The sequence below is a fragment of the Corvus moneduloides genome, chromosome Z (genome assembly GCF_009650955.1).
Source record: "Corvus moneduloides isolate bCorMon1 chromosome Z, bCorMon1.pri, whole genome shotgun sequence".
In the NCBI taxonomy this organism is placed as follows: Eukaryota; Metazoa; Chordata; class Aves; order Passeriformes; family Corvidae; genus Corvus; species Corvus moneduloides.
Window position 1 is genome coordinate 2,973,967 of NC_045511.1, and position 13,298 is coordinate 2,987,264.

Genomic DNA, 13,298 nt, shown 5'->3' on the forward strand with positions numbered 1-13,298 from the left:
TAAACCTCACAGATCTCTTCTGCAAACTAACACCTATTCAACTACCTTGCATTTGAAAAACAGAGTATTTTCTGTAGGAGTAAGAAGTTCTATTTTACTTGGTATATTTTTTCCAGGTTGTCAGAAAGATTTTGGAACCCCATACTGTTCTCCAATATACTTGCATTCTTCCCAGCTTGTTGTCTGCTGCAAACTTCATAAACACCATCTGTTCTATCACCTAGGTCACTAATGAAAAATAATGACTAAAGCCAGTCAACCAGGTTCATTACACCTGCAGCCCAGTGTAATTTCCTGCTTAGTGTTTCTACCCTACAAGCAACACAGCAAAAAGCTCTCAAAAGTGGCAATGTCTCACATGCTTTCACCCCACCAAGACACATTTATTTGCTGGTATGGCTTACTGGTAAAACTTGGCTTTAAAAAAAGCCAGCAAAGTTGTGATTTATAGAGCAAGAATCTAAAAGCTTTCTGAATATATGTGGGTATATTCTTGGTACTTCTGACAGGTATGTCAACTGTAAAAACAGCCATATTTTTAAATGCAAATTAAAACATTTTACATGTCTCCAAGGAGAATCTAGGAAACAAGAATTCACAAAATACTACAATGATCTGTAAAAGCTCATTTTCAGCAGCATCTCAATGATACTCAAGAAGAATCACAGAATAGATGAGGCTGGGTCTCAAGGCCATACCTACGCATGAACGTAAACATGGCTGATTTAATCCTGTTTCCACCACATGCTGTGTTGAAGTGGGGTATGTGTCCAGTCACCTGTCAGCAAAGTAGTACCATGTAGCAGAGGGGAAAAAAGCATTCCCAATGTCTATGTTCCCTGCACAACTTTTACGAAGGCTGAAGAGAACTTTTCCATTCAGGCTAGAACAGCAGGAAGTTACTTGCTTCCAGCAACACACTCATCCCCATGTTAGGAGCACCTGCAGTAGCATGTTTGTATCAAACAGCATGCTTGCCTTCACTGCTTAGGGGCATGACCACACTAAACATTCATGAGTGAAGCCACTGGGATTTGAGGAAATGTGATTATATGCAATTACACTGCCTTTTGCACTGTGGCAGTCAACACACAATGAATATAAAGTAAGAAACTCCCTGTGTCAGCCTTTTAGATCCACTTGCTCCCTGTGGTAGTTATCTGCTACCCTTTTCAGACAAGCACGGCAATAATGCGGATCCACTTATCCCCAGCACCCTTTCTAAACTTTTCACATGCCTGTGAGATCTGTTAAAACACACCTCACAGGTCTAAGCCTGACTGGCTTGCTAGGCAAAAATGTGACAGAGAAGCAGAAACCCTACAATATTTGGGAGATAAGACAAGAGGACAGAGATAGCAGAGAAGAGCACATAAAAGGAAGGAATGTGTGCTAATGCCAGGTTGGCTGCTGCCTTGTCTCAGTGAGCAAAGACTGGTTAAAGACTACACAGAGGCAGAGCTCATTGATTAGCCCTGGTGGAACAGAACGGTATCACGCCAATTCAATATTTTCCTTCTCCAAAGCTACAAAAGAAGAGCTCTGTCGTGCTGCCATCCATCTCCCTCTTTCCTCTTCAGGCTGCTGCAGAAGCCACTCACCTTCCTGTTGTCCATGCTTTTGGCTAAAGTGAGTTATTCAGTTTCTGCAAGCTCCAGCCTTACAGTGAGCCATCAACCCCTCTGCAAGAACTGTACCTGCTGCCTGCCCCTCAGTTTACTCCCAGGAGCCATCGCCCATCCTCCCATACACAAAGCATTTGGCAACCAGGGTCTTGGCATGCCTATCCCCATATGAAAACTATGACCACAGAGTGAGTTCTGCAAGCCTAAACCTGATTCAGGACCTCTGCCCCAGCTCTCCACTGTTCTATCCCAGAGAACACACCTGCAAGGAAGGCACTTGGCATTACACACAGGCTGGAAAGCCAAATGGAAAACCTCCAGCAAAACAGAGCATGCAAAGGACTGCATTCAGTCAACAAAACTTCCTAAGAGAGTAAGCATGACCCGTAGCTCCCATGGGGAAGGGAGGCAAGCAGAGAGTAAGGTGGAAAGAATCTAACAGGATTCACAAGTTTTAGATAGAGACAGGAGTGCTGGTAGGGGCAAAAATGGCCACAGCCACAAACATTATGCCATATGCTCACAAAATATAAAAGACACAGCCAGTACAACCTAACAGTAGAGCAGGCTACACTCCCAGCTATGGCCAACAGAGGCCCTGCTGCCACACTGTCATCTGGCCGCTCTAAAACCTACAAGTCTGTCTATGACAGTAACAAATACATTAATGTCCTTTATGATAAGCAACAGTACTGGTTTAGAATACTAACAGTAATAAAAAATGCTCAAGTCTGTATTTCATAGGAAAGAGTGAGGAGAAAAAATACTTCCCTCCTCCTCTGAGACAAAACAGAAGTGGCTCACTGGGATTTTATGATTGTGATTCGTGACGTGTAGAAAGTCAGCCTATACTTTACATAATGGAATGGCAGTAATACTGAAAAATTTCAAGGGAAAATGTGTAATGGCAGAATGCCTAACTGAAAATGCAAGGCAGGCAGATTCCTTATGTTCAGCAACTGCCTCCTTCTTTCTGAGAGCAGATACTTAGAATACAGGTGATACTACTGGCACCAGAGGAAAAAACATATTGTGCAGAAAAATCTGAGTGCTTCTTTTCTTAACGTAAAACCAAACATTTATTTGTAGTCGATACCTCACCTTTAAACTCCATTAAAAAAAAACACAAACCAACCAACCAACCAAAAAAAAACCAAAAAAACCAAACCACCAACATAAAACCAAACCCTCACCTCTCATTACAATTCTTTAAGCACAGCACAGGTTCATCAAGCCATCACGCACTCTCTTCTCAAAGCCCAATCCAAGGTTCCAATCCTACAGAGGCTAAATATCTGTGCACACTAGGAACTGCACACTAGGAGCCTCAGGAAGCTCTCTCTGTAGATTAAGAGATTATTCAAAACTTTGCACCATCAGTGCAAAAAAACCCCTCAATTCATCAGCGCAGCATACAGCAGCCTAGATCATGCAATTCATCAGAACAATTCCTTTCAGACAAACAATTCTTTTTAACAAATTTCAGACATTCGTTAACTGAAGAAAACGGAACTTCCTGAAATTAATGACACTGGGGAAAAAAATGGTGAACAAGAAGCTGCTTCAGTAAGTCAGGTTTTCAAGGTTTACTATTAGAAATTCAAGCTGTGCTGACTAGCAGTGATTACCCACATGATGTTCTTCTGCCAGCTTCCTCAATGCATAAGTACTTTCTCAGGCAGCGGAATAAAACAGGTGGTTATATGGTCATTTGTTCTTTTTGTGTATGTGATACAATTTTAAAATTTTACTGGAACAAAATCAAAGACATAATTCTACTCGCTAAGAATGCAACTTCTGTTCACAAAACAAACAAGAAGACACAGGCAATGCTGATTTTAAAATGCATATATCCATCTATCACATTTGCCACTGACAGACAGAATTTAATCACACAATTACTGCACTCACACACTAAGTTACTCCTAGACCCCACCCTGATGCTCAGACATCACTACGCCCTTGCTTCAGCAGCTCACATTTCCAGCCATTAAATTCCCCTTGTGTTTTCTGTACACTCTTACTGTAAGCTTTACTGCTTCAAAGTATACAGAAACACTGCAAAAACCACCAGAAACACCACCAAAAACCAGGAGTTCCTGGTTCAACGGATAAAGCAGGATACAAGGGCAGAACCCAGACAGAGAGTGAGCAGTTCAGTGAGAAAGACTGCAAGCAGAAGAGGCTGCTCAGGGACGCAGACTGTCACATGGGACAATCAAGAACATCAGGATAGCCAATCTGTCAGGCCTCCATCCCATTACTCTCTTGTGTTTCGTCAGGTTGACTATTCAAGTTTTAGCAGTGAACTGATGAGATCTTTACTGCAATTTCTTTGTAGAGATTCAGTTATTTTAGCACCTTGGCACCTGCTTTCACATCACCAGTAACCCATTAGCCACAAGATCTGGCCCTCAAACCAGGTTGAATGAACCTCATGCGTTATAAAATAATTATTTCCATGTATAAAAGTATTTTAAACTATCCTACTGTACAAACATTTTTTACTGTAGGCAAAGCTTGGAGGCACCCAGATACTTGATTTTCTTTGCTTCCACCAAGAATCATGTGACTCTCCTATCCTGAAATTCTGCAGCATGCCTACAAAACCTGACCCTAGAGGCTGACTTAATTTTGCTTTTTCCCTGTGGCTTAAGTTTGATCATATTTTGATAAAGAACTACTTAAAATTATTTTTCATTCTTGACCCTGTCCTGTCCTTGACTAAGTAGCTGAAACAAAACTCCAACAGGGCACAGCACACTCAGCACACTGTGGAGAAACATGCTACCTGGTCACTTTACATTCCTTAGACACCACAGCTGTCACAGAACAACAGTAGATAAATGACACATTACACAATTAGGCTTTAAAGCCTGACTGCTTCATTTTCTGGGCATTATTTCTCCAGGGAAGCAGGTTATTTTTAAGAATATTGTTGTGTATCTGAATAGTTTTTAAATACACAAAAAAAGTCATCACCATCACTATTTGACATTTTTTCCCATGTAGATAAAAGTTGTGTACATGTATGCACACACACAAGTAGGTGAGCATGAATTTACCGCTAAAAAGGTGTTACAGCAGGGATACTGTAACCCGATGTATCAAACCAGGAGTGCCATGGAAAAGAAATATATATGGATAGATTCTTGCTAGATGTTTCAGAGATGTTTATTTCCCCAGCCGCATGGCCGGGGCTCTGCCGAGGAACTGCTCAATCACGGGACCCGAGGGTCCTTGGCCACACAGGGGAACACAGAACAACCAGTGGGGAACAACACTGAGCAGGGCCAGGGAAATCCCGTGTCTGTGCCCTCAGGGCCCCTCTCCCAGGGCTACAGGGCAGGGGGAGGAGACCCCAACATTTCACCCGTTTATTTTTAATAAAAGAGATGTAAAACTTAACATTGAAAACAACAAGGACGGTTTCAAAACAAAACAAGCCCACCCTCCTGAGTCTCTAAATGTCCAAACAGATTCTCTGGAACATCTTAGGGCTGACAGAAGGGAGACAGGACTCTCTGAGCATGCTTTGTGGGGAAGCTGAGGCAGGAGAGGGTTTAATTTCTTCCCTCCCCCTTTTCATCCCCCACTCGGCATTGGAAAGGGATTTTTGGGGAAACAATTGGCAAAGGCATGGTTTTGTGAGGGAAACCATGGGTGAAAAAACAGATTGGGAATACACTGGGGGTAATAGGACATAGGGTAAAAGGGAAAGGTGGGATTAGGAAAGGGAGACTGTAGGGGGAGCTTACAATGGAGATATTGTCTAACATGACTACGATTTTTAGCATATATACTGCCTTTTACAGGAACACCATCAGGCCCAGTGACCTGCGATGCTTGTAACCCTTTTCTAACTTGTATAATTTTGAATTCCACCACCTCTCCATCTCCCAAGCCTGGGATGCATTTTTCAGGGTTATTCTTTTTAATAGCAGTTCTATGCACGAATATGTCTTGCTGATTGTCACATCTTGTTATAAAACCATAATTTTGTTTAACATTATACCACTTTACTATTCCTAAAACTTTGGCTACTATGATCTTTTCCTTTTTCTGAGTGGCTGCTGTTTTCTGTCTCGCTGCATTCTTGCTTTCTCTTTCGCTTGCTCCTGTGTTGGAATTGCCAGGGCTGCTCGTGCCTGCGTGCTCTTCCCGGGGTCACATTCAGGGCCGCGCGGGCCGGGCCGGGCCGCGCCGCTCAGTTCTCCGCGCGTCGCCTCCTCTGGTCGCAGCTTTGCTGCCGATGCCAGGCGTTGCATCCACGTCTCGGCCGGGCCCCGGAGCGATGACTCCCCCACACCCCACACCCCTGAAACCTGCGTGTGTTTCAGCTGGGCATGGCTCTGCTCCACTCCCACCGCCGCCCGCCGCCGCCCGCGCGCCGCCCCTCTCGGTCGGGCGTTCCCGGGGCTCGCTCCACCACGCTCTGCGCGGGGCCGGGCGGGCACCGCCGGGTCCCGCCGCTCCCGCCGCTCCCCGCTCCGCCACCGACACTGCGGCTCGCGTGGCTCCGCCCGCGCGCGGGAACTGCCTCGCTGCTGCTCAGAAAGCGCTCTGTCCACATGGCCTGGGTCGCAGGGTCCCTGAGCCAGGCTTCCCTTCGCCAGGACACAGCTGACATTGCTCAACAGTCTCGGTAACTAAATAATATTCACGAAAATATTTTTCCATTGGCACAGATTTTGACTCAAAAATTAGCTGTGTCCAAACGGTGTTCCAAAAGTCTTTGGGAAGAATTAAATCCCAAGAAACATAGAAAAAGTTCTTAAACAACCATGCCAGGAAGTGTTTCAGCTCTTTTTGAGCTTGAATTAAGCTAAAATTTACAAATCATTGTTCAAGAATCTTTTTAAGTTTAAGATAAATGTCCATATGCGGCTCTGAGAGCCAAGAGTCTTCCCACGGTTCCTCCATAGTTTAGATATGGAATAGCAAAGCAAAACCAAGAAGAGGAATCTGAAGTTTCCAGGGTTTACTCACACAAATCAGTCGCTTAGGGATCAGGGATCGTTCTGCTCTCAATTCTCCACCATTTGTTACAGCAGGGATACTGTAACACGATGTATCAAACCAGGAGTGCCATGGAAAAGAAATATATATGGACAGATTCTTGATAGATGTTTCAGAGATGTTTATTTCCCCAGCCGCATGGCCGGGGCTCTGCTGAGGAACTGCTCAATCACGGGACCCGAGGGTCCTTCTGCCCGCGCAGGGAACACAAAACAACCAGTGGGGAACGAGGCTGAGCAGGGCCAGGGCCAGGGAAACCCCGTGTCTCCCCCCAGGGCCCCTCTCCCAGGGCTCCATGGTGGGGGGAGGAGACCCCGACAAAAAGGTATTTTTATAAAGCTTTAAAATACCCTCGCATAGTATACATAATTTTTCACTGAAAAGAGACATGATGAATTACTTTAAAACAGATCATTCCTTTCTCTAATATGTGATGTGATAAATCATAAAAAGAGGATATAACTCAATAAAATCCACACATACACTAGTAAAATCTGAGTCCAAGACAACTGCAGAGATACATAATTATTTTAATACTGGTGTAAATGAAGCAGGGATGCAAAATTGTGTGTGCAAGGACCAAAAAACCCAACGGAACAACATTAAACAGAGTGGCCTGTACTGTTAGCCAAGGACACAGCCAACCGCAGTAGAACACCCAGGGACGTGTTGTGTACAAATAAATCAGGCCTGTGCTCTCCACAGCACAAAGGACTTGTTTGCAGAAGACCGTGCACTGACAACAGGAAGGTGACAACAAGGCTAACCAGCACACTGCACATGCCACAACTCTCCCCGTTAGCCCAGCACAACTTTAATAGAAGGAAACACAGACAATGGGCAGCACACTTGCACAGGATTTAAGGAGGCTGAAGTAAGCACGATTGTGAGGGAAAAGGGTCATGTTACAGTAACTAAATCATACAAAAGACAAAACTGAGTTTTTCAATGTCAATCTCAAGGGATCCAAGAGATGCTGGGGAAAGAAAATTCCTCTCAGTGACAGTGGTACAAAACCCTTGAAAGTTGAGGACAGAAACAATGTTAGTAATGACACTAAAGAATATGCAATTTAAGATTCAAACACAGGCTATGGAGCATATCTACTGGAGCACAATGTATCTATACTAGAATTGAGAAATTCATTACCCATCAACAAAAATTAATCTAGTCCGCTCTCCAAATTTAAGATACCAGGTTACCTGTGAATATAGCCAATTTTTTATGATGTAAATGTCTATGTGCACACAGAAACTGTTAATCAAATTCCAGTTTTGTCTACCTACATGACACGTGACTCAGAGCTTTTTTTCCTTTTTTTTCCACACTATGAATCATTCCCACTTTTTCCCTAAAGGCAACTGACAGTCCATATTTTTCATTTTTCATATTTTTCAAAAAAACTTTCTTACAAAATTGTTTTTACCTTTCTTGAAACTTACTTAAGCACCTACGCAAGCAGTGGTTTTAACTACTGTTTCTCTTGAAACTACTGTTTCTCTCTGCAAGGATATCAGCTGCTTTACTGAAATGCATAAATTACTTTTATGAAAATTCCATGAGCAACTTTGATGCTTCCACAGGTGCAAGCAGATTATATAATTGCTGGTACTGAACTTGAGTCCATATTTTATAATTACTGAAATTAGTTTCAGAACTGTAAGGAGAAGGACAGACACAGCAAAAATAAACACATCAAAGCAATATATCTCCAAATGAAATGGAAATTGAAAAATTGAAAAGAAGGCAGAAGGAGAACAGATTTAATCTATCAAAAGTCAGGAATTTTACTTCTAGGGCAGGTACTTTAAGCACTGAGGCACAACAAAAGGAGAAACTGCCTCTACTTACTTCTTCTCATGTATTGCTGTTCTTGAAGGCTCTTCTCCCACCTCAGAGAAGCCTGTTGTAAATATTCTTTTAAGGAGAAGGGTATTTTAAACCAGAACGTACCTACTCAAAGCTAAGTCTGATTTTTGTGCCACAACCTTAGAGTTCATGCCCTTTGTCTAGCTCTCATTTTTCTGAACTCTGCCACTATGTAAGGAAACAAACCAGGATAAGGACACTCACACCTTAAATTCAGTGATGGAAATTCAACTGTTTAACACACACTGAGAAACGACCAGTGGCTACCTACTTCAGCTAGACACACTATGAATGTCTAATGGATAGGGATGTGTAGATGCTATCAGGCATTCCCTGGTTCATAATAGGACCTGTACACTTCACAGACACACAGCAACATTTAATTCTGATCAAATTAAATCTGAATTTCTGAGTCTAGCTTAACACTAAGCACAAGTATCTTCCTTGATATTACAGAATCACAGAACAGTTTGAGCTAGACAGGACCCATAAGGATTATCAAGTCAACTCTTAAGTGAATGGCCCATATAGAGATCAAACCCATAACCTTGGTGTTACTAGCACCATGACAAACAAACTGAGTCAGGGTTGGAACTGTTTGGTGAAAATAAATAAATCAATTAAAATATCCTACCAAGATATAAATAACCAATCCCCATTGTAGCAGTGTGCAAAAATATACTTCAATATTATTTTCCAATGGACTGGCAAAGTGGGACACTAACAGCCATGCAGATTTACAATCATGTTAATCTTAAAAAGTCAGTTTTGCTGCTGGAGTCAGCCTGAGAGAAAGCTCCCATCTATTCATCCTGCCTCCAAGCCACCACACCCTGCTGCCAGAAAGAAAGGCATTTGTGCAGTTGGGCATGATGAAAAACATGCATGAAAAACATGATGAAAAACCTGCATGAACCTAGCTGCAACCTGGATCAATTCTGCCTGTGTCCACAGAAGGAGTTGTGCCAGCACAGCCAGGGGGTGCTCCAAGCATGGAAAAGCTCACTCCTTAGTCAACCAGCACTCTTTATCTCAGTTTATGCCAACTACGCTAAGGTTGCTCACCCCTGAAATAGCTCTCCCTGTCCTGCTTAAAGCTGTGTCCTTGGCATGACATTGGGTCTGAAGCTCTGAAAGATGGTGTGATGTGCCTACCTGGAACTGTTCAGTACTTCTAGATGCCTACGCCAACGAAAACATAGGACCTTTCAAATTTTGAAATTCAGTCTTCATGTCGACATGGATATAATATACAAATACAGCAGCCAACACAGCCCATGCACACAACCTGATGCCACAGCCATACCTAACCTCAGTAGTATGAGCCCTTTTAATTAAGCACTATTAAAGTTATTTTAAAATACTGTTGTATTGGGTTTGCATGGTCAGGTTTTAGTAGCAGGGGAGAGCTACAAGGTGGCTTCTGTGAGAAGCTGCCAGAAGCTTCCTCCCTGCCCAGCAGATCCAATGTCAGCCAACTCCAAGACAGACCTGCCACTGGCCAAGGGTGGGCCAATGAAATGATGTTAATACGTCTGTGATAACAGATTTAAGAAGGGGAAAAAAAAGTTATTGTGTAAATGTAATTGCAGCCAGAAAAGAGCTGGGTGAGAATATGTGCAAGGAACAGCCCTGCAGCCACCAAGGTCAGTACAGAAGGAGGGGCAGGAGGTGCTCCAGGCACTGGAGATGAGGTTCCCCTGCAGCCCCTGGAGCAGACCATGGTGAGGCAGCTGTGCCCCTGAGCCCATGGAGATCCACAAGGATGCAGAGATCCACCCGCAGCCCCTGGAGCAGACCCACGCTGGAGCAGGTGGAGGCCTGCGAGGAGGCTGTGACCCTGTGGGAGGCCTGTGCTGGAGCAGGGTCCTGGCAGGGACCTGCAGACCCATGGAGAGGAGCCCATGGTGGAGCAGGTTTCCTGGTAAGAGTTGTGACCCCGTGGGGGACCCACACGGGAGCAGGCTGTGCCTGAAGGACGGCACCTTGTGGAAAGAGACCCCACTGGAGCAGTTCACTCAGAACTGTAGCCCATGAGATGGACTCACACTGGAAAAGTTCATGGAGAACTGTCTCCTGTGGGAGAGACCCCATACTGGAGCAGGGGAAGGACTCCTCTCCCTGAGCAGTGGTAGAAACAGCACGTGATGAACTGATCTCCACTCCCCTGACTCCCTGTGCCACTGAGAGAGAAAAGGTAGAGCCTGGGAAGGATGGAGTGGTGTGAGAAGGTGTTCTTAATATTTATTTTACTTCTCATCATCATGCTCTGTTTTTTTAGTAGTAACTTCAATCAGTATACCCAATTCAAGTCTGTTTTGCCTGTGACAGTATTTGGTGAAGAGATCTGGTGATCTCTTCCCATCCTCATCCCAACCCACGAACCCTTCATTGCATTTTCTCACTTCTGTCCAGTTGCAGAGGGGAGTGACAGAGAAGCTTTGGTGGGTACCTGGCCTACTATAACCACTTGCAGAAGCCTAAGACTTTAATAACTAGATATGATTATACTGACAAGGTGCTATTCTTTACTACATTTTATTAAAGCCTCAGCAACATTACAGAAAGTGCACTTATATCGCAGTGACCAGCTAAAACAGTATGTATGTGAATGCAACTGAGGTGATTGCACATTCCTCAAATTTGGACTAATATAACTAATAACATTCAATGTCAAACATCCTAGCAAGAGGAAGCAAGGTCAAGTTCCAAGCGCTACTTTCTGCTCTGGCTGAAGTGAACAGCAGTTTAGCCATTAACAGAGGCAGTCTTCTACCCACACAACAGTTTCAGGTTAATATAAAGTGCCAAGGACACCAAAAGAATGTACCAAAAGTAATTTTCTTTAACTATTTCTCTCTCTGTCCCTGAAGTGCTTAAATAATGAAATACTTGACAGGAAATTAGTTTTCTATTTCCTTGACTTTTCTTACTTAATGGGTTTGCTTACTGTCTAGCGTAACACTTCTCATGCATCAGAACCTAAAACGAGTTTTTTCCAAGACAGCAGATATCCTATGAAGTACAGACTTCTGATACGCCTTTTGAGTCAGAACAGAGCACTTCACTGCACTTTCCCAGCAGTTACTGTTTCAGTTATTCACATATCTCACCTTCTATCACCAAAAGCTACACAGCACTATCAAGTTGAAACCAAGTAACTGGCCTCTTGTGCAAGGGCACAGGGTTTTACTCACAATGTGTTGTCACCTATAATCCATAGGCCATCTTATAGTATTAAAGCATTTTTGAAAGAAAGCAGTAAGTGAACAGAGTTTGTTTCTTAAGACATTTTGTGATGTTCTCATCCCAATACTTTCTCAATAAATTACTAATACAGAATAAGAAATTAGACAGATGCAAATAAAAAATACAAATTTTAAAACCAAACAGCTCGAAACCACTGGAAAGTCAAAGCCAAGGTATAGAAATCTGAGCAAAGGATAAATAAACTCAGTATCTGAGTACATATTATTATAAGTAAGCAACAATTTATACAAGAATATGTGGTCTTTATAATCAAAATAGTAGCTTAACAATCCTACACATTTAGTAGAACACATCTATTCTTTTTTCCCACCTTTACATCCACAGGACTGTTTACAGAATTTCATAAGCATGACAAGTTTCTTTTATACCATTCACAAAGAAATCAGATTTCTTCCTTGATTTTTAACAGGAAAAATATTTAATATGAAACAAAAACTTGAACATAAGAACTTTTTTATCCCTTTGGAAATCCGTCACAATAGCTTCTCTAAAAGATGGGAATAAAAATGGTGACTGCAGAACCCAAAAGTTTTCATTTACAGTTCTCATTTCTTTGTATGTATTCTAAGGCAGATCAACTGCCACACTTAACCTCCATTCTAACTAACCTGAAAACAAGACTAGCCTACTCTAAAACCGTCAAAAATACATACTACAATCTAAGAGCAATAGAGAAACACTTCATGTACTTACAAACTTCCTCTTCTTGGAAGGCTCAACTCTTTCTGCAACAGAAAAAAGTTACAGTGTATTAGCAATAAAATATTTTAATTGGAAGTGGTCTTTTTGAGACAAGTACTGTAATCCTCTCATCCCATCAGTAGCAGAGAGACAGAAGTGGTGTATCGGGACAGTAGAAGATATAACAGATTTTACATGTACCACCTTACTTTATTTGAAATATTAACATTAGCAATTGGAAAAGTCTAGGCCTTTTTGTAGCAGCAATATTAAAATATTTCAAGCAATACACAGATCTGACAGAAAAGCCTTACAGTCAGCTATGATGCACTGGCAACACTATTAAAATTTGCAAGAGTCAGTGACAAACTAAGTTCTTTCCAATACCTGTCATTTGCAAAAGTTGTTAGTAACAGGATCATGAGCTGAACAGGTGACCACTGCGAACAAGCTTTCTACACTATATTCTTAAACCCAAAAAAGATTACGTACATAATAATTTGGTCCATGATAAATAACTACAATTTATTACAATCCTCTACAAAGTGCTAGGATAACAACAGAAACACCGTTGTTAAGCTTTTCTACATCTTTTGCTGGGAACAGTTAAATAGTCAAACTATAGTTTAACCATTAAACAACTTTCTACGGGATTGACAAGACAACCTGCTAGACAAATAGAAACTGCAAAACAAACATTTTACTGTTATTTTAGTGTAAAGAAAGCCACAAGATCCGTAAAGGTTTGGCCATCAGAAACAAGCAAAATACATATACCCACAAGTATATATTATCATCTGTTGTGTAAATCACAGAATAGCTGAGGCTGGAAGG

General features: G+C 42.3%; 1 protein-coding gene across 5 annotated transcripts in view; it reads right to left on the reverse strand.

The window, feature by feature from the left end:
* The window catches only part of MAST4 (microtubule associated serine/threonine kinase family member 4), a 286,627-nt gene that overhangs the window by 138,595 nt on the left and 134,734 nt on the right, over window positions 1–13,298 (reverse strand). For all 5 annotated transcript variants that reach the window (XM_032095431.1, XM_032095430.1, XM_032095429.1 and 2 more), the window contains one exon: window positions 12,477–12,508. In XM_032095431.1, coding sequence (XP_031951322.1) covers window positions 12,477–12,508 — 32 coding nt within the window. The remainder of the gene's footprint in view (window positions 1–12,476; window positions 12,509–13,298) is intronic.